The 18,985-nt window shown below is 44.6% G+C and overlaps 1 protein-coding gene across 7 annotated transcripts in view; it reads right to left on the reverse strand.

The window, feature by feature from the left end:
• The window catches only part of MYH11 (myosin heavy chain 11), a 136,454-nt gene that overhangs the window by 101,791 nt on the left and 15,678 nt on the right, over positions 1-18,985 (reverse strand). For all 7 annotated transcript variants that reach the window (XM_059897133.1, XM_059897132.1, XM_059897134.1 and 4 more), the window contains one exon: positions 6,978-7,339. In XM_059897133.1, the coding sequence (XP_059753116.1) occupies positions 6,978-7,322 (345 nt within the window). In that variant the 5' untranslated portion in view covers positions 7,323-7,339. The remainder of the gene's footprint in view (positions 1-6,977; positions 7,340-18,985) is intronic.

The following is an 18,985-nucleotide window of genomic DNA, read 5'->3' on the forward strand; positions in this document are numbered from 1 at the left end:
GAAAACAGATCTCTGGTTTCCAGGGACTGCAGAGATGGGGGAATTGGAGTGACTGCTAGCTGGAATGGGTTTCTTTGGGGGGTTATAAAAATGTTCTGGAACCAGACAGTGGTGATAGTAGCACTACATTGTGAGTGAGTGTATTACTGCCACTGAATTGTTGCCTTTAAACTGATTAATATGGTGAATCCATATTATATGGATTTTATCACCATTAAAAAAAAAAAGTCAGGAATTCCCTGGTAGTCCAGTGGTTAGGACTTGGGGCTTCCACTGCTCGGGGCCCGGGTTCAATCCCTGGCCGGGGAACTAAGATCCCGCAAGCCACATGGCACAGCCAAAAAAATAAATTAATCTTAAAAAATTGTCCTATATGTATATGTATAGCTGATTCACTTTGTTATAAAGCAGAAACTAACACACCATTGTAAAGCAATTATACTCCAATAAAGATGTAAAAAAAAAAAAAAAAAAAAAATTGTCCTGCCCTACCAAGCGCAGAGCAGCATGTGAAAATGATCAGAACAGGGGAAGGGGCATGAAGATGCTCGCACACCCTGCCGTGCTGTGCCTGGGGGAGGCGCTGTCCTGGTTCTTACTGTTCCTTACTGTACGCTGGGCTCTCCCATGGGCTGAGGTCACAGCCCAGGAGGGAGGCACCAACCTGTCCCACAGGAACTGCTTTTCCAAACAGTAACATCAGTGCTGCCCAAGGCTCTGATGGCCAGGAAGCATGTCTTCCCTCCAACTCCCCCGAGAAGTGACTAAAGGAGGAGGAGCAGATATTCCATCACTGGGTTTCACTCAGAGCAGTGACCAAAGTCACTTTCACTTGACCAAAGTCACCCAGCAAGACCCTGGCAGCACTGAGCTCCAACTTGGCCCACTCCGAGGAGTGGACACTGTCCATAAGGCTGTGGACCTATCCTTGTCCTACAGAAACAATAGATCATTTGTTCATTCATTTACTCATTCATTCATTCATTCATTCATTCATTCTGTGTGTGCCCTAGACACTGTGCAAGGCTCTGCGGTTATATTGGAAGACAAAACACACAAGGTCCTGCCCACAAAGGGCTTTCAGTCATGCTGGCAACTGGTTGAAGAGTGGGAGCCTCCCTCCAGGGCACCATTTGCTAAGGGACAATAGTGATGAGAGTTGGGCCCGGGTGGAGGGAGAATGATGTTCCTGAAAAGGTACAGGACTGGTGGGGGAGGGAGGGAGTAATCCCCCAGGTTCTCACCACTCCCCAAAAAGGGCAAGAATGAGGTCAACATAAGGCTTATCGAAACATCCGTCAGCCACTTATTGAGCACCTACTGTATACCAGGTCTGTGTTAGATGCTGGAGACAAATAAATCAATGATCATTCCTGCCCTCAAAAAGCCCCCAGATCAAAAGGGAGACAAGGACATTCAAAAATAACATCATAAGAACAGGGATGGAGCCCAGCGTATTATGGGAGCAAGGAAGAGAGGGCCCTAACCTACATGGGGGGTGCTCAGAGAAACTTCAGTGGGGAGGTACTCCCTGCACTGAGACTTAACAGATAAGGTGCTAACCAGCTCAGGTATACAGTGGGTGCTCACTAAATGCCTACTAAATGAATGCCTGAGGGGTCAGTTAATTACAAAGCTTCCCTGGAGCAGGGGCAGTGCTGCCTTCGTCTCTGTGACCCGGGGCCTTGCACTGGGCCGCACATAATAGGTGCTCAATAGGCATTCGTTGAACAGGTGGCAAAGCTGTTCCAGGGCAGGGCCTGTGTGTCTTGTTCATCTGTGTCCTGGTCCCCAGCTTGGGGCCTCCATGGAGTAAGTGCCCAACAAACGACCGATGGTTTGAATGAAGGCCAACCAAGCCCTACCTCCTCTTCAGGCCTCAACTCCACCTCCAGCTCCTTTTAGGCCGTGCCCACTGCCACTGCCATGGCCTTTCCAGAATGTGTCATTTACAACCCTAACCACCCCTCCAGGGACCTGGAGGTACTAAAGGGCAGTGGTTAAGAGAATAGAATTGACTACCAAGGATTTGTTGGAGCTCTCATTCTGCTACTTCTTGGCTGTGTGTCCCTGGGCAAGTCTCTTAGCCTCTCTGAGCCTCAGTTATCCTCATCTGCAAAATGGGCAGGTATAATAGCAGCTCCTTCATTGGTTTGCTGTGAGATAGCCCTCGTGAAGCATTTAGCACAGTACCTGGTATGTAATAGGGGGCTCAATAAATGTTAGTGACCATCCAGTGCTCCCTTTGTTTCATGATGATGAAAACCTTGCCACCTTGGAAACTTCACATGGAATGTCCTCTCTCCCTGGAACACTTCTCCCTGATCTTCCCAGAGCCATTTCCATCTGCTCTTTCAGGGCTCAGTCTAAATGTCCCTCCTAGACTGCAAGCTGCACACCAGCGTATATCTAGCACCCAGCACAGGGCCAGGCACATAGCAGACACTCAGTAAATATTTGCTGAATACAATGAATAAAAGAAAGAAGGGAGGGAGGAAGGAAGGAAGGCATGGCTCTCCCAACTCCATCATCAGCTTCTGAAGGAGAAATATCACCTTCCTCCTGTTTGCCTAGGACACCTCCTGGTGCTATGTACACAGCAAGCACTTAATCCATGCTTCCAGACAGATCTGAATCTCTCTCCAGTTCAGCACATCTTTCCGGGGCACAGTGGCCCGACAGGAAGGACTAGGTAGGCAGTAGCACACCTCACACAGAAGCTGGGCTTCAGAATCTGGAGTTTCAGTCTCCATTGCTCCAACTTGGTTGGTCTCACCTGACCCAGCCCACCTGCACTTGACTGTGCTTCTGCTTCCCCATCCCCACGAGCCCCTTTCCAGCTGGTCAAGTTCAGAGGTTTCAACATCCCCGCCTCCCATGTCCCAGCCGGCATCTCAGGGCCCGGTGCCACAGCAGGTCCCAGCTGCAGGCCAAGGGTTTCCCTCTTGTGACCGTATTAGGAAGTGACTCCACTTTTTCCCTAACACTTTATATGGTCAGCTGTGGAGCCCTGAGCTCCCAAGGCCTCCGGCAGAAATGAGGAACAGTGGGGGAAGGTGGAAGAGATGCAGGCTTTAAGTCACAGAGGCCTGGTTGAACCTCAGCCTTGCCCTCATTGCCTGTGTGACTTGAGCAAGAGGCCAAACCCCTGAGCCTCTTCTTCCCCATCTATAAAACAATGGATAACCATACTTTCTTTACCAGGTTGTAGTGCAATGTCATGACTTTCTGAACATGTATCCTAGAGAAAGACCTGGTCCACCAAGAATGTGATCTGCTACAGCCTTGATTTTAAAGGGCAAAAAAGACTGGAAACAACCTAAATATCCATCAGTGGGAGACTGGCTCAATAATTATGGCACACTGCCCTTTAAAGGAATACATATGTATGTATACAAATATACATATATTTGCCTCTATATGTATAAAAGATTGCTGGAAGGCTACATAAGGAACTGGTGACCATGGTTTCTCTAAGGAGGGGAACCGGAAGGTGAGGAATGGGGATGAAAGGAAAAGTTCTAAAATACCCTTATATACTATTTTATTTACTATTTGCATGTGTTGTCTATTCAAAAAAAATGTTTTAAGTCTGAGTGGTTAGATAGTTGTGAACAGACACAAGAAAAAGCCACAAATAAATAAATAAATAAGAAATTCCCCATTTCCCCCTCCCCCAGACCCTGGCAACCACCCTTCTACTCTCTGATTCTCTGAGTTTGACTATTTTAGATTCTCATGTAAATGGGATCCTGAAGGATTCTCCCCTCTCTCTCTGGCTTATTTCACTCAGCATAATGTCCTCCAGGTTCATCCATGTTGTCACAAATGGCAGGATTTCCTTCTGTTTTAAAGCAGGGTTATTACATTGTACGGTGTATTTACCACCTTTCCTTCATCCATTCATCGTTGTAGACTCTATGTTACATATCTGCATCCAGCTCAAGTGTGCCTTATCTTCCTCCCCTCAATTATCAATCAGCCTCAGGGCGAGGACTGGGCCCTGTGACTCTCGGCATCCCACAGAGAGGGAAGCAGGGGAGCCAAGAGCACTTAACGGGCAAGCCAGAGTCTGATCTGGTCCCTCCCCAGGCAAGTCTCGGCACCTCTCTGCCTTGGTCACCTCGTGTGCAGGGTGGGATGTGAGCTTCACTCTCGCCAGACAGCTGGGACTTGGGACAGTAGCCAGTACAAGCAAGGCCCACATCTTCACTGAGCTCCCTCTGCCTGAAACCCTTGTCCCATCTCCCAGCCCAACACCAGGGACAGAGCCGACTGCTAAGCAGTCATGAAAAATCCCAGGCAGAGAGAAGCCAGCCAACAACAACATCCAAAATAGCAAGAGAGTGCTGGACCAGGAATCAGAGCCACATGCATGCCCCACATGTGCCATCAATGATCTGCGGCAGCTCAGGCAAGAACCTGCATCTCTAAGACTAGGAGACGGGACACTCTGGCTTCTACCTCTTCTAGACCCAAGAGGACAAGACATCAGCCAGGACCTAAGCAAAAGTGCCTTGTTCGAAATGAGCCTTGCAGAATGGAAGGGAAAGTGCTCTTCTTTATCAAGGGCAAAGTCGGGCACGGCCAGCTGCCTGAGCATCACCTGACACCCACCTGTAACAAGGGCTGCGCCTTCCACTATCACGCGCCGGGTGAATAACTTGCTGTGCCCCCTATCTCCACCCCTGTCCTCCTTTATCTCCTCTGTCACGGACAACAGTTTCTATTTAAGTGATTAAACTGACCAGAAAGGAACGAGACAGGAGTGGACACGTGGTCATAAGACTGAAAGGCTTTTCATCTAATCTGTCCAGAGAAGCATAGCAGGAATTTGAAGATTTGATTCATTTTTTAATCTGCTGTCGGAATATAGTCTGGGTCTTGGGACCTTCATAAGCCCCTCATTTTTCCTGATTTCTATTTTGGGCTCAAACATCTGTGTCAGAGAATAGCAGGCGAGATTCATATCCAGGCCCATCCTTGACCTCCTTGGATGAAGATGACTCATCTTGGATAGGAGACCCATGGGAGCCCAGCTCCCCTCTTGTTCCCTGCAGACTGATGTCCTTAGAAATATCCACTCTGTACCAACAGCCCCAGGTTGATAATGCTTCCTAACAAGGAGTGGTATCGATAAAAGGGACTTTCCCTACTTAGTTAGAGAGTATCTTAGTTAGACTATCCTTAGAGAGCCTTTAGTACTCTGAGCCTCGGCTTTAGTTAGCACAACATCCACTGAATGAAGTATGCTTGTCCCATCTTACAGACTAGCATACTTCATTCAGTGGATGTTGTACTAATTAAATGAGATAAAGAGGAGGCATTTATAGAATTATGAGTTGCTCCCCCCTTCCCCCTTGGCTCTTTAAAAAAAAAAACCCATTGTAACCCCCTCTGAACTATCCATAAGAAGAATAGATCATTAATTATGGTACATCCATAGGATAGGTCACAAAGCCCATAAAGGGGCATTTTGGGGTTATAAATGAGCAATGGGGATGCTCATCACTGACTTGTACGTAGAAAGAAGAGCAGGTCCCCAGCCTAGGTGCACAGGCTTTTCAATATGTAAACACGCACTATTCTCACAAAGAAACACCGGGAATGCACCAACATCTTATCAGCTGTTATCTCTGGGGGAGGACTGATTTCTGTGTTTACTGTGCTTTTCTGAATTTTCCAAATCTTCTGGAATGGATGTGCCTTATTTTCCTAATTAGGAAAAAAATCTGCAGGACATTTTTAGAGATGACAAGGGAGTTTTGTAATTTTCACATGGTAAAATACAAAGGGCAGGACAAGAGGGCCTAAAGATGGAGGTGACTGTTTCCATAAGTTTGCAAAGAATCCAAGAACATCTGTCTGGTAGTAACAAAAATGACCATAACAGCAACAAAACTAATAAAAACAACACCTAGCATGTTGAGTGCCTACAACATGCCAGGAAGCATGCCAAGTGCTTTCTTTTCAGAGTAACCCAGTCTATGAGGCTGGTACTATTCTTGTGTTCATTTTACAGAGAAGGAAACAAAATTTCAGAGAAATTAGATAACTTGCCCAAGGGATTAACATACCCTTTCTGAGAGGCAAGATAGACAAAGGCTGGACTGGGGGACCCTCTGCCCACCAGTTTGGCTTAATGGGGTTACCATGTCCTTCTATATCCCAGGGAGCTGGCCCACCCCACAAGGAACCTGTACCCCTGAGTCACACATCATCTTGTCCAGACTGCCCCACAGAGCTTTCTGCAGTGACGGGAATGTTCTATACCTGTGCTGTCACAGGTGTACAGCAGCCACTAGCCACCGGTGGCTGTTGGGCACTTAACATGAAGCCCAGTACAAGTGAAGAAGTGAACTTGTAAGTATTGATGCTTAATTAGTTTACATCTCAGTTTAGTTAGCCACGTGTGGCTGGCGGCTACCACATTGGACAGTGCAGGTCTAGTCCACTCTGATCTGCACAGTCGACCCAGAGGAGTCCAGGTCAGTCTAGGCGTTCCCATTTGGGACAGGGAAGGCCTCCACCAAGCCTCACCAAGATCCTCAGGTCTCCTACCTACTTGACTGCCAGGATGGACCAGCCTTCCCAAGGAGATTAAGAGCTCTTCTTTATCTCCAAGATGGAGGAAGCGCAGGGAACTACTTCACGGAAATCCGCTGAGCGCTGACGAAGCGCCTATGGGATCACTTGGAATCTTTGGATCTCCTTTACGTGGGGAGGGTGATTGTTCTCATTTTGCAGATGGGAAAACTGAGGCTTCAAGAGGTGAACTAACCTGTTCAATGTCACAGAACTAGGTAGGGCAGGGTGAATGGGAACCCAGGTCTGGACGATTCCATCCCACCATGCAGCCTCCCTCAGTGAACACTTCAGCCTCCCAACCTGCACCCCGAAGACATCTCCAAGCCTCTCCCTTCCCTCAGGGGTGCAGGAGGCCAGCAAGAAGTGACTGGCTGCCCCAAGATACTCACGTATATGAGTCCTGAGAAGTACCTCTCCCTCAGGTTGTGTAGCACGGAGGCTTCATTGAGACACGTCAGCTCTGCCATGTCCTCCACCTTGGAGAACTTGGGCGGGTTCATCTTCTGGATATCATCTTTGCCGACCGTGACCTTCTTGCCATTCTCCACTAGCTCCACGACCACCTCATCCCCCTTCTCCTCCTTGATGCTGGCCGCCTCAAAGCCCTGCTTCTCCGAAGGGACCCACACCAGCTTCCTGGCGGCCCAGTCAGCCTGGGCCACTGGGTTGTTGATGAAGTTTTTGTCCACAAAGAGGAACTTCTCATCATCACTGAGCTGGTCCTTCTGCGCCATGGTGCCTGGTTGGTCCCCTGGGGAATAAGGCCACAGGGTCAGAATTAGACCGGAACCAAGCCCTAAAGACAGGTAAAGCCCTCACCTCACCATGTCTGGGAATGCAGTCTGCAGAAACATTCCACAGAGCACAAAGGTGTTCCCTGCAGGATGGTTTATGTTGTCAAAAAATGGAAACAACCCAAAGGCCTCAGAAAAGGATCTCCAGGGGCTTCCTTGGTGGCGCACTGGTTAAGAATCTGCCTGCCAATGCAAGGGACACGGGTTCGAGCCCTGCTCGGGGAAGATCCCACATGCCGCGGAGCAACTAAGCCCGTGTGCCACAACTACTGAGCCTACGCTCAAGAGCCCGCGAGCCACAACTACTGATCCCACGTGCCACAACTACTGAAGGCTGTGTGCCTACAGCCCGTGCTCCGCAACAAGAGAAGCCACCGCAATGAGAAGCCCGCGCACCGCAACAAACAGTAGCCCCCACTCACCACAACTAGAGAAAGCTCGTGCAGCAAAGAAGACCCAACGCAGCCAAAAATAAAAACAAACAAATAAATAAATAAATTTATTAAAAAAAAAAAAAAAAGAAAAGGATCTCCATCCTTGCCTGTTGTCCATCAACATGGCATGGGTACATAAACCATTATATTTTCATACAATGAAATGCTATCCAGGGGTTAAGATGCAAGAAGTATGTCGAGGTCTGTTGACACAGGAAGATATCCAAGTCTTATAGTTTACTGTAAAAATAAAAGGAGGGGGGCTTCCCTGGTGGCGCAGTGGTTGAGAATCTGCCTGCCAGTGCAGGGGACACGGGTTTGAGCCCTGGTCTGGGAAGATCCCACATGCTGCAGAGCGACTAGGCCCGTAAGCCACAATTGCTGAGCCTGTGTGTCTGGAGCCTGTGCTCCGCAACAAGAGAGGCCACGATAGTGAGAGACCCACACACCGCGATGAAGAGTGGCCCCCATTTGCCACAACTAGAGAAAGCCCTCGCACAGAAACGAAGACCCAACACAGCCATAAATAAATAAATTAATTAAATTAAATTAAAAAAAATTTTTTTTTAAATAAAAGGAGGGTCCTCAAATGGTTAAACAGAGAGTTATCATATGATCCAACAATCCCATTCCTGGGTATATACCCAAGAGAAATGAAAACATACCTCCACACAAAAGTTCATAAGTGAATGTTCAGAGAAGCATTATTTCTAATAGCCAAGAAGTGTCAAAAAAACCCCCCAAATGTCCATCAGCAGATGAATGGATAAATAAAATGTGGCCTCTCCATATAATGGAATATTATTCAGCCATAAAAAGGAATGGGGTACTGATATACACTGAGCATTAATGAATCTTGAAAACACTATGCTAAGTAAAAGAATCTAGTCACAGAGGACCACATATTATATGATTCCACTTACCCAAAATATCCAGAGTAGGCAAATCCATAGACATAGAAAGTAGATTAGTGGTTGCCAACAGCTGGGAGAGAATTAGAAGGTGACAGCAAAGGGGTGCAGGGTTTCTTTTTGGGGTAATGAAAATGTTCTAGAATGTACTGCAGTGATGGATGCACAATTCTGTGAATATGCTAAAGGCCATTCAATTGTACAATTTAAATGGGTGAATTGTATGGTATTTAAATTATATCTCAATAAAACTGTTTAAAAATGAAATATAGGGAATATTGTAAAATAGTAGGTATAATAACTCATTTTATTTAAAAATATTTAGAATCCATATAGACAGAATAACTGGAGAAATATGCACTTATCAATATAGTTATGAAGGGATTTTTACTTTTTATGGGTTTTTTTGCCAATTTTTTATTGTGGTAAAATATACATAAGTATACTATCTTACTCATTTTATGACACTAAGTTCAGTGACATTAAGTACATTCATACTGTTGTGCAAGTATCACTACCATCCAGCTCCAGAACTCTTTTCATCTTGCAAAACTGAGACTCCACACCCATTAAAGACAAATTCCCCATTGCCTCTTCCCTCCAGCCACTGGCAACCACCATTCTACTTTCTTTTCTTTTTTGTTTTGTTTTGTTTTTTTAAAATTTGTCTTTTGTTATTATTATTATTTATTTATTTATTTTTGGCTGTGTTGGGTCTTCGTTGCTGCACGCGGGCTTTCTCTAGTTGCGGTGAGCGAGGGCTACTCTTCGTTGCAGTGTGCAGGCTTCTTATTGCGGTGGCTTCTCTTGTTGTGGAGCATGGGCTCTAGGCATGTGGGCTTCAGTAGTTGTGGCTCACGGGCTCAGTAGTTGTGGCTCACGGGCTCTAGAGTGCAGGCTCAGTAGTTGTGGTGCATGGGCTGAGTTGCTCCGCAGCATGTGGGATCTTCCCGGACCAGGGCTCGAACCCGTGTCCCCTGCATTGGCAGGCAGATTCTAAACCACTGCGCCACCAGGGAAGCCCTCTACTTTCTATCTCTATGAATTTCACTACTCGAGGAACCTCGTATCAGTGGAATCATACAGTATTTGTCCTTTTGTCACTGGCGTATGTCACTTAGCATAATGTCCTCAAGGTTCATCCATGTTGCAGCATGAATCAGAATTTCCTTCCTTTCTTAAGGCTGAATAATATTCCATTGTATGGATATATGACATTTTGTTTACCCATTCATCTGTTGATGGACACTTGAGTTACTTCCACATTTTCTCTATCGTGAATAATAGCTACTCTGAACATGTGCATACTTTCTATTACGTATTTTTGCCATACTTATAGCTTTATAACTTTTATTAAATTTATGATCAACAAAAATAGATACTTTAAAAACACCTTCAAATAGCCAATCCACATAAGAAAAAGATGTTCAGCCTCACTAGTAAATGAAGAAATACAAGGTGAAGCAGTGAGATATTGCTTTTCACCCATAGCTTGAATAAGATGAAAACCACTGATAGTATCCAGTGTTGTCAAGAGTGTAGGGTCCAGGCCTCTGCATACATCGCCCTTACAGATGGAAAGTTCCTAAAATTCATGCACACCCCCTGACCTGCAATTCGATTTCTAGCAATTCAGCTTAAGGAAACTGAGAAGTGCTAACAGATGTATAAAAATGTGCATTGCAGTGCTATTTGGAACAGCAAAACCTGCAAGCAATCCAAACGGCCTTCAGTGAGTGCCTTGTTAAATTACAGAGCATCCAGGCAACAGAATCCTATAATTCCACCCAAAATTCAAGATGTAGACTTATTTATGCCACACAAAGATTTTTCCCTTTTGAACCCTCCTACACTGTTGGTGGGAATGGAAGTTGGTACAGCTACTATGGAAAACAGTATGGAGGTTCCTCAGAAAACTAAAAACAGAATTACCATATGATCCAGTAATCCCACTCCTGGGAATATACCCAGACAAAACTATAATTCAGAAAGATACATGCACCCCTATGTTCATAACAGCACTGTTCACAATAGCCAAAACATGGAAACAACCTAAATGTCCATCGACAGATGAATGGGTAAAGAAGATGCGGTACATATATACAATGGAATACTACTCGGCCATAAAAAAGAACAAAATAATGCCATTTTCAGCAACATGGATGCAGCTAGAGATTATCATACTAAGTGAAGTAAGTCAGAAAGAGAAAGACAAATACCATATGATATCACTTACATGTGGAATCTAAAATATGGACAAATGAACCTATCTACAAAACAGAAATAGACTCACAGACATAGAGATCAGACTTGTGGCTGCCACGGGGGAGAGGGGGAGGGAGAGGGATGGACTAGGAGTTTGGGGTTGGTAGATGCAAACTATTACATTTAGAATGGATAAACAACAAGGTCCTACTGTATAGCAGAGGGAACTATATTCAATATCCTGTGATAAACCATAATGGAAAAGAATATTAAAAAAAAGAATGTTATAAAAAAGAAATAATAAAAGTGATAATTCATAGACAATGCTGGTTGCAGATTTGCACACAATTTTTGAACATTAAAAGACTATAGGGCTTCCCTGGTGGCGCAGTGGTTGAGAATCTGCCTGCCAATGCAGGGGACACGGGTTCAAGCCCTGGTCTGGGAAGATCCCACATGCCATGGAGCAACTAAGCCCGTGAGCCACAACTACTGAGCCTGCACGTCTGGAGCCTGTGCTCCCACCAAGAGAGGCCGTGACAGTGAGAGGCCCGCACACCGCGATGAAGAGTGGCCCCCGCTCACCGCAACTAGAGAAAGCCCTCGCACAGAAACGAAGACCCAACACACCCAAAAATAAATAAAAATAAATAAATTTTTTAAAAAAATGGTTAAAAAAAGACTATAAATTAATTAAAATGCAAATTATAGATTAGGAAAATAAAAAAATTAAAAATTAACAAAAAGATTTTTCCCTTTCATCTTAACATATTTGTCATTTACATGCTTTAAAATCCTCTCATTGTAAATGCACAATTCAATGATTTTTAGTAAATTTACAGAGTTGTGCATTTATCATGATGCTAAATTTTGGACCATTCGCATCATCTCAAAAAGGGTTTCGTCATGCTGGTCTGCAGCCACTCCCTGTTCCTACCCACAACCCTCGGCAACCACTAATCTATTATCTGTCTCTATAGATTTGCCTTTTTGGGGCATTGCATATAAACGGAATCATACAATAGATGACTTTGGACCATGCAAAGATATTTACGATATCTTTTTAGGTTAAAAACAATATGAATAAATGGAATACTCAGCAATAAAAAGGAACAAACTACACAATAAAATAGACGAATCTCAAAAGCAAGCTCAGTGAAAGAAGCAAGACCCAAAGTCTACATGCTCTATTATTCCACTGATGTGGAAGTCTAGAAAAGGCAAAACTACGGTGACAGGAAGCAGATCAGTGGTTGCCAGAGGCTGGGGAGGCCACTGACCGCCAAGAGGCACAAAGGAAATTTGGGGGTGATGAAAACTTTCTATATCCTGATTATGGTGGTGATTATATAACTGTATACATTTGTCAAAACTCATTGAGCTGTACACTTAAAAATCAGTGAATTTTTTAAAAAATGGTGAGTTATATATAGATTATACCTCAATAAAGCTGATTAAAATATTTATAATGGAGTAATTCTTGTCATTTTATATGTCTGTGTACACATTTTTAAAAGTGTAGAAAACTACACACTAAAATATTAAACTAGGGTTCTATTTGGTCAAATATGGGACAAGAGTTGAAAGGTGAATATGTTTAAATCCATGAGCTCATAATGATTTAAAAAAATTCACAGGTCATCCTTGTAAGATGCTGGGGGACCAACCCATTGTATTGAAAACTGGTAAAAAAAAAGGGGAAACTAAAACACTGATGCTGCCTTTCTACAAACTGTTCCTCAAGGTCACTAAATAATTGACAAGAAGTCTGTCTTTATATAAAATGTCAAGTCATTAAATGTCCTCTCAACATGGGGAGCCCATTAGTGACAGATTCTCCATTCTGTTGTCTAGATGTGTTCATGAGACAAGGTGCTGAGGCAACAGACTCTTTAGAGGCCGATCCAAGGGCCCATTCCAGACCCTCTGACCATACCTGAAGGAGCTGCCCTGCTCTAGGAACACTTGCTCTCACTCAGCTCCTCCAACCCACCCCATCTCTCCTCCCCCATCCACTGTTGGTTCCAAAGAACTAAGGTGCAAGCTGAGTTAGGATGTACAGCCACCAGGACGTACTGTGTGGTTGATCCCCCTACTTCAGCAGAAAACAATTCATCACTCCTTTGAATTCACCAACATAATCTCCACACTTAGGCCAACAAATCCCACGGAGATGGAGTAACCCCCATATCCCATCAGTGGGCCCCTGGAGCTGGGAAGCCACCTCCTAAAATGCAGACTTTGCAAGGCAAAAATCAGAGGGGCTGTTACTCCCACTTTTCTCTTCTGGGGTGAAAATAACAATAATACAAACCGAAGGCTGCCAACAAATTCACTCAATCTCAAACTTATTTTAAAGTAAAAATACAAATTATAAAAAAAACACAAAAAAACCCCCAAAGGCTGATTTGTTCAGAAGGGATGGTTATTTCTCCTGGGAGACCTGATCTAGTAGCTCATTTAAAAAAAAAAAAGATGGAGAAATGGGTGAATCATTCCCTAAATCTGAATAATCACTTCAGTTATTTCAAAAAGTGATCTAAAGAATCGTAGAGAATGTGCACTGTCCCAGGTTTAACAATCACATTTCCTGCATTTTTAAATTGTTATTGAATTTCTCTTGGGACGTAATGAGTCCAACATCCTCCTTTCACCTCACTTTCACTGTTTAAAAAAAAAAAAATACTACCTTCTACTTAGAAGAATTCCAGCCAATAAAGGTGGAAGAAATGATGAAACTAAAATGTAGCAATTTTGGAACTCTGAATAAAATAATGGGTCTTGACAATGACTATCAATGTTGCTAAAACATCAGACCATTGATTCTCAAACTTCCTTGTGCATCAGCTTCACCTGGGCAGTTGTGGAATCACAGATGGCTGGGCCCACCCCAGAGCTTCCGAGTCAGTAGGTCTGGGATGAGCCCAAGACCTGCATTTCTAACAGGTTCCCAGGTGATGCTGAGGATGCTGGCCTGGGGTCCACACTTTCAGACCCACTGTATGAGATGAAAAGCAGACGGCAAACTTTATAGTGGATGGATCGGGCTGGCACCACCTATACCTACTCATTAACCTTAACGTTGCAAAAACAAAGTCCATCAGAGGTTATGTGCCTCCAGAGGGGTTGCCCTAGGAAGTGCCACCACCGCCAATGAAATATTCTTACAAAAAGGAAAATGGGGTGGGGTTGGGGGACCGAAGCCAACAAAGCCTCTGGATCTAACACCTATTTAAGGGAAATGCGGGGCACAGGGAACATGCCAAACAAGGTCACGGGCATGTGACAAAGCCCACAAGGTGGGAAAGCATAGGACAAATGACTCAGTTTCTTTAACAGGTAAAGTATTTTTAAAAAGGGTAACCTATAGATTAGAAGGGACTTTGGGACCCACAAAAGAAATGGGAGGAGGGTGGGGGTGAAATGATTGGCCTTATATGGAAGGTGAGTGACAGGAACACAGGGGTACGTCATACTGTTCTCTCCACTTTTGCATATGTTTGAAAATTTTCATAATGAAAAAGTCTAACAAGTACAATAAAAGATGAACACTGATAGAGGCAGAGAAAGAACTCCCTTATCCTGTCAACATGCACATCCACACACAGAGCAAATCAGAAATAAAGGTACATTTTTCTGTCTTAAAAAGCCATGCTTTAGGGACTTTCCTGGTGGCATAGCGGTTAAGAATCCGCCTGCCAATGCAGGGGACACGGGCTCAAGCCCTGGTCTGGGAAGATCCCACATGCTGCGGAGCAACTAAGCCCGTACGCCACAACTACTGAACCTGCGCTCTAGAGTCCGAGAGCCACAACTACTGAGCCTGCACGCTTAGAGCCCGGGCTCTGAGAAGCCACCACAGTGAGAAGCCTGTGCACCACAACAAAGAGTAGCCCCTGCTCACTGCAACTAGAGAAAAGCCTGCGCGCCCCAAGGAAGACCCAACGCAGCCAAATAAGTAAATAATTAATTAAATATATATATATTTTAAAAGCCACCCTTTAAATGAAAAGCTTTGAGAAACTGAATGTAATTGTCAGAAAAATAAAAGTTTACTTGACAACCCCTCCAAAAAGAAAAACGGATGAGCTAATCAGGGAAATTTGAACACTGACTCAATATGTTTTATCCTAGGGAATTGGTTAAATTCTTTGGTGTGAAAATGGTACTGTGATTTCACCTATTTAGAGAGTCCTTTCCTTTTAGAGAAGTATTTCCTTTTAGAAAATCATGAAGGGACTTCTCTGGTGGCGCAGTGGTTAAGAATCCACCTGCCAATGCAGGGGACACGGGTTCGAGCCCTGGTCTGGGAAGATTCCTCATGCCAGGGAGCAACTAAGCCCGTGGGCCACAACTACTGAGCCTGAGCTCTAGAGCCCCCGAGCCACAACTACTGAGCCTGTGTGCCACAACTACTGAAGCCCGCACGCCTAGAGCACGTGCTCCGCAACAAGAGAAGCCACCGCAATGAGAAGCCCACGCACCACAACGAAGAGTAGTCCCCGCTCACCGCAACTAGAGAAAGCCCATGTGTAGCAACGAAGACCCAACGCAGCCATAAATAAATAAATAAATAAGAAAATCCTCAAGTATTTATAGATGAAATGATAAACCTAGGGTTTACCTCAAAATAATCAGGGCAGGGAGGAAATTTGGGTGGAGGCAAGATTGGCCCAGTGTTAATTGCTGGAGTCGCATGATGGGGTACCTGTAGGAGGGTTAAACTCTTCTGTCTACTTTTGCATGATTGACATTTTCCTTAAAAGGAAAGATATTACTACGTAAAATTTATAAAACTATCTTCTACATGTAAGCAATGTCAATATCACATCATCTCCCACTTGGCTGTATGTCATACCCAGGACAGAGTTTTTTGAACACCAAACAGTGATACTTAACACTCCTGGCCTCCTCACAGGCCCTGGGCTAAATCCTTCACATGCAGGATCATCGGGCGACACCACCACAGCCTTAGGAGTTCCGTTTGATGGTCAGCTCCACCTTACAGACATGGAAACTGGGGCTCAAAGAGGTGAAGGAATCTGCCTGAGGTCACACAGCTAAAAAGCGGCAGAGCTGGGATCCGAACGCAGGTCTGATTCGAAGCCTGCGCTCTTCTGTCTCCTACACAAGCTTGATGGGCTTGACAGAAGCTCAGTGGAGTATTTGCAATCAATGAACAGACCCTTTAAGGCACCTAGCACAGTGACCAGCACATAATAAACGTTCAAAATGGGACCCAAATCAGATGAAGTGAACTATAGCTCCACACCGTGATAAGAACAAACCTCACAAACACTTGTGTGAAAGAAGGCAAACACAAGAAGGACATACTGTGCGACTCTGTTTGCAGGCAGAACTTGAAGATGCTGCGAGCTCAGTTCCAGACCATCTCAATAAAGCAAATATCACAATAAAGCAAGTCACATGGACATTTTGGTTTCCCAGTGCTTATAAAGGTTACGTTTACACTATGCTGTCATCTATTAAGTGTGCAACAGCATTATGTCGAATGTCTAATTATGTCAACATACACACCTTAATTAAAAATACTTGATTGCTAAAAAATGCTAACCGTCATCTGAGCCTTCAGCGAGTCATAGTAGCAACAACAAAACCACTGATCACAGGTCACCATAACAAATATTGTAATGAAAAAGCCTTAAATATAGCAAGAATTACCAACATGTGTCACAGAGACACAAAGTGAGCAAATGCTGTTAGAAAAATGGCACCGATAGACTTGCTCGACACAGATTTGCCATAAGCCTTTAATTTGTAAAAAAACACAGTATCTGTGAAGCGCAATAACACGAGGTGTGCCTGTGTATGAGGTTCAAAATCAGGCAAATCTAACCTAAGGTGGTAGATGTCAGATGTTGTAACTGGAAGTGTAAGACATGATGGGGGTTTGTGGGGTTGATGCTGTGTTTCTTGATCTGAGTGCCAGTTACATGGGTGTGCCCACTTTGTGGAAATTCACCAGACTGCATACCCACAGGGAGGTGTACTGTTCCGATATAAAGTATACTTCAATGAAAAAAAATTTTTTTTTCTTTTTATCTTTAATTATGGTAAAATACACATAATAAAATTCACCACCTTAAGCACTTAATTGTGCAGTTCGGTAGTATAAGTACAATCAATGAAAAGTTTTTGAATGGTAGCCAAGTATACTCAAGAGGGCCGGGAGACATGTTTTATTTGTTTCGAGCAACATGACAACAAAGTGGGCTCTTTCTAATTACGATGTTGGTGAGTTGCCTTACAAATCAGGAAAAAAAAGCAAAAACAACAACAGAAAAATAAAAGGACAGAGGAATTCCCACTGCCTAATCTAGGACTCAAAAATGCAAACAAGATCAAGCACAAAGATTCAGTCTCTGACAAGAAAAAGGAGAGAGGCTGGGTTGCTTCCCATGTCTTTGAAGTCTGACAGTCACGATGTGTGAAATCTGCTTTGGTCAAAAGAAAGGAGGAAAAGGGAAGAGGAGCTTGGTTTCACCCTAGAATGGCGTTTCTCAGAGTGTGTTCCTTGGAACCCTAATCCCTCAAAATATTTGGGGTGGGGTGGGGCAGGATTCAGGGAGCTTGAGACACTCTTCAGAAATCAATTCTGGGGACTTCCCTGGTGGTCCAGTGGTTAAGACTCTGTGCTTCCAATGCAGGGGACGTGGGTTTGATCCCTGCTCAGGGAACTAAGATCCCACATGCCTTGAGGCATGGCCAAAAAAAAAAGAAATCGATTCTGTGGTCAAATCCATTTGAAAAGCGCTACACATCTACCCACCCCATCATTAAGAGGGAGAACTCCCATCGGGATATCCGAGGTCCTGACATCTGAAAGCTATTTCACTCCTTTGAGCCCATGGCTCTCAAAAACATTTAGCCACAGACTTCTTTTCCCACCAAATATTGATTAGATCCCATAGATTTGTCCTTGAGAAAATGTGGTGAGCCTAGCAAATTAATATTATTAATATTAATAATCATAGCTGCTGCTCTATCTTATTGAATGCCAGCTATTATCTCATTTAATCCCCTCAAAAAGGCTATGCGAGGCACCATTACCTCTGGTTTACAGATGAGGAAACTGAGGCACAGAGAGGTTAAGTAACTTGCCCATCATGGCACAGCTAGTTATGGTGGAATCTGAATAAAGATATATTTTCAAAGTGATCTTTTCTGCTTTGTCTACCTTCTTTGAAATAGGAAGAGAACTTGAGGACTGAGAGAAATACAGACACACATGGGACACACCCTGCATCGGTCTGCGGCAACTTGAAGTCTCCAGATAACTTGGTTTTATTGCCGCAAGGACTCGCCTCAGCATGCACCCAGAGCCTTGAGTTTTTAAAATTTGGGGTAGTGGACAATCAGGCAAAAAGTGTCAGGTCAGACATTAGGTGAGGCACAGGGGGGAACGCAAAGCAGTTTCCAAGACTGCAGCAGTATCAGAGAGCACAATTCTCCATGCACTGAATGGAAGGAAAACTTGGTCTGCACCTCCCTGCTGCTAGAGCAGGGTTTCTCTCATCCTCGGCACTGCTGACATTTGGGACTGGATAATTCTTTGTTGGTAGGATGGATGGTGGGCAGAAGCCATGTAGCAGAGGGGGAGTGGTGGGCAGGCCGAGGCGGGGGGGAGGGGGACTGTCATGTGTAGTTTAAGGCCATTAGTAGCATCTCTGGTCTCTACCCAATAGATGCTAGTAGCACACCCTCCCTGCCCCAGTCATGACAACCAAAAATGTCTGCAGACATTGCCAGATGTCCCCTGGGGGAAAAAGTTGTCCCAACCAACCTGGAATGCCAAGTGTAGAAGGTCACATGGGTGGAGTGGGAGCACATGAGAGCAGACAAGAGACAGACACCCAGACAGTCGAACCTCAAGGAGACTCCCCACCGACCTGGTTTCTTCCCCTCAAGCCTTCCTCCCCCACCACCCCCCGTCCAATGTCCTGCATCAGCTCCGAGAGCTGAAAGGACACCTTCAGGATCATTCCACAGAACTGATGGATACTACCTCCAGTTCATGATCAATGGTGTTAGC

This window comes from Balaenoptera ricei, chromosome 15 (genome assembly GCF_028023285.1).
Source record: "Balaenoptera ricei isolate mBalRic1 chromosome 15, mBalRic1.hap2, whole genome shotgun sequence".
Taxonomy (NCBI): Eukaryota; Metazoa; Chordata; class Mammalia; order Artiodactyla; family Balaenopteridae; genus Balaenoptera; species Balaenoptera ricei.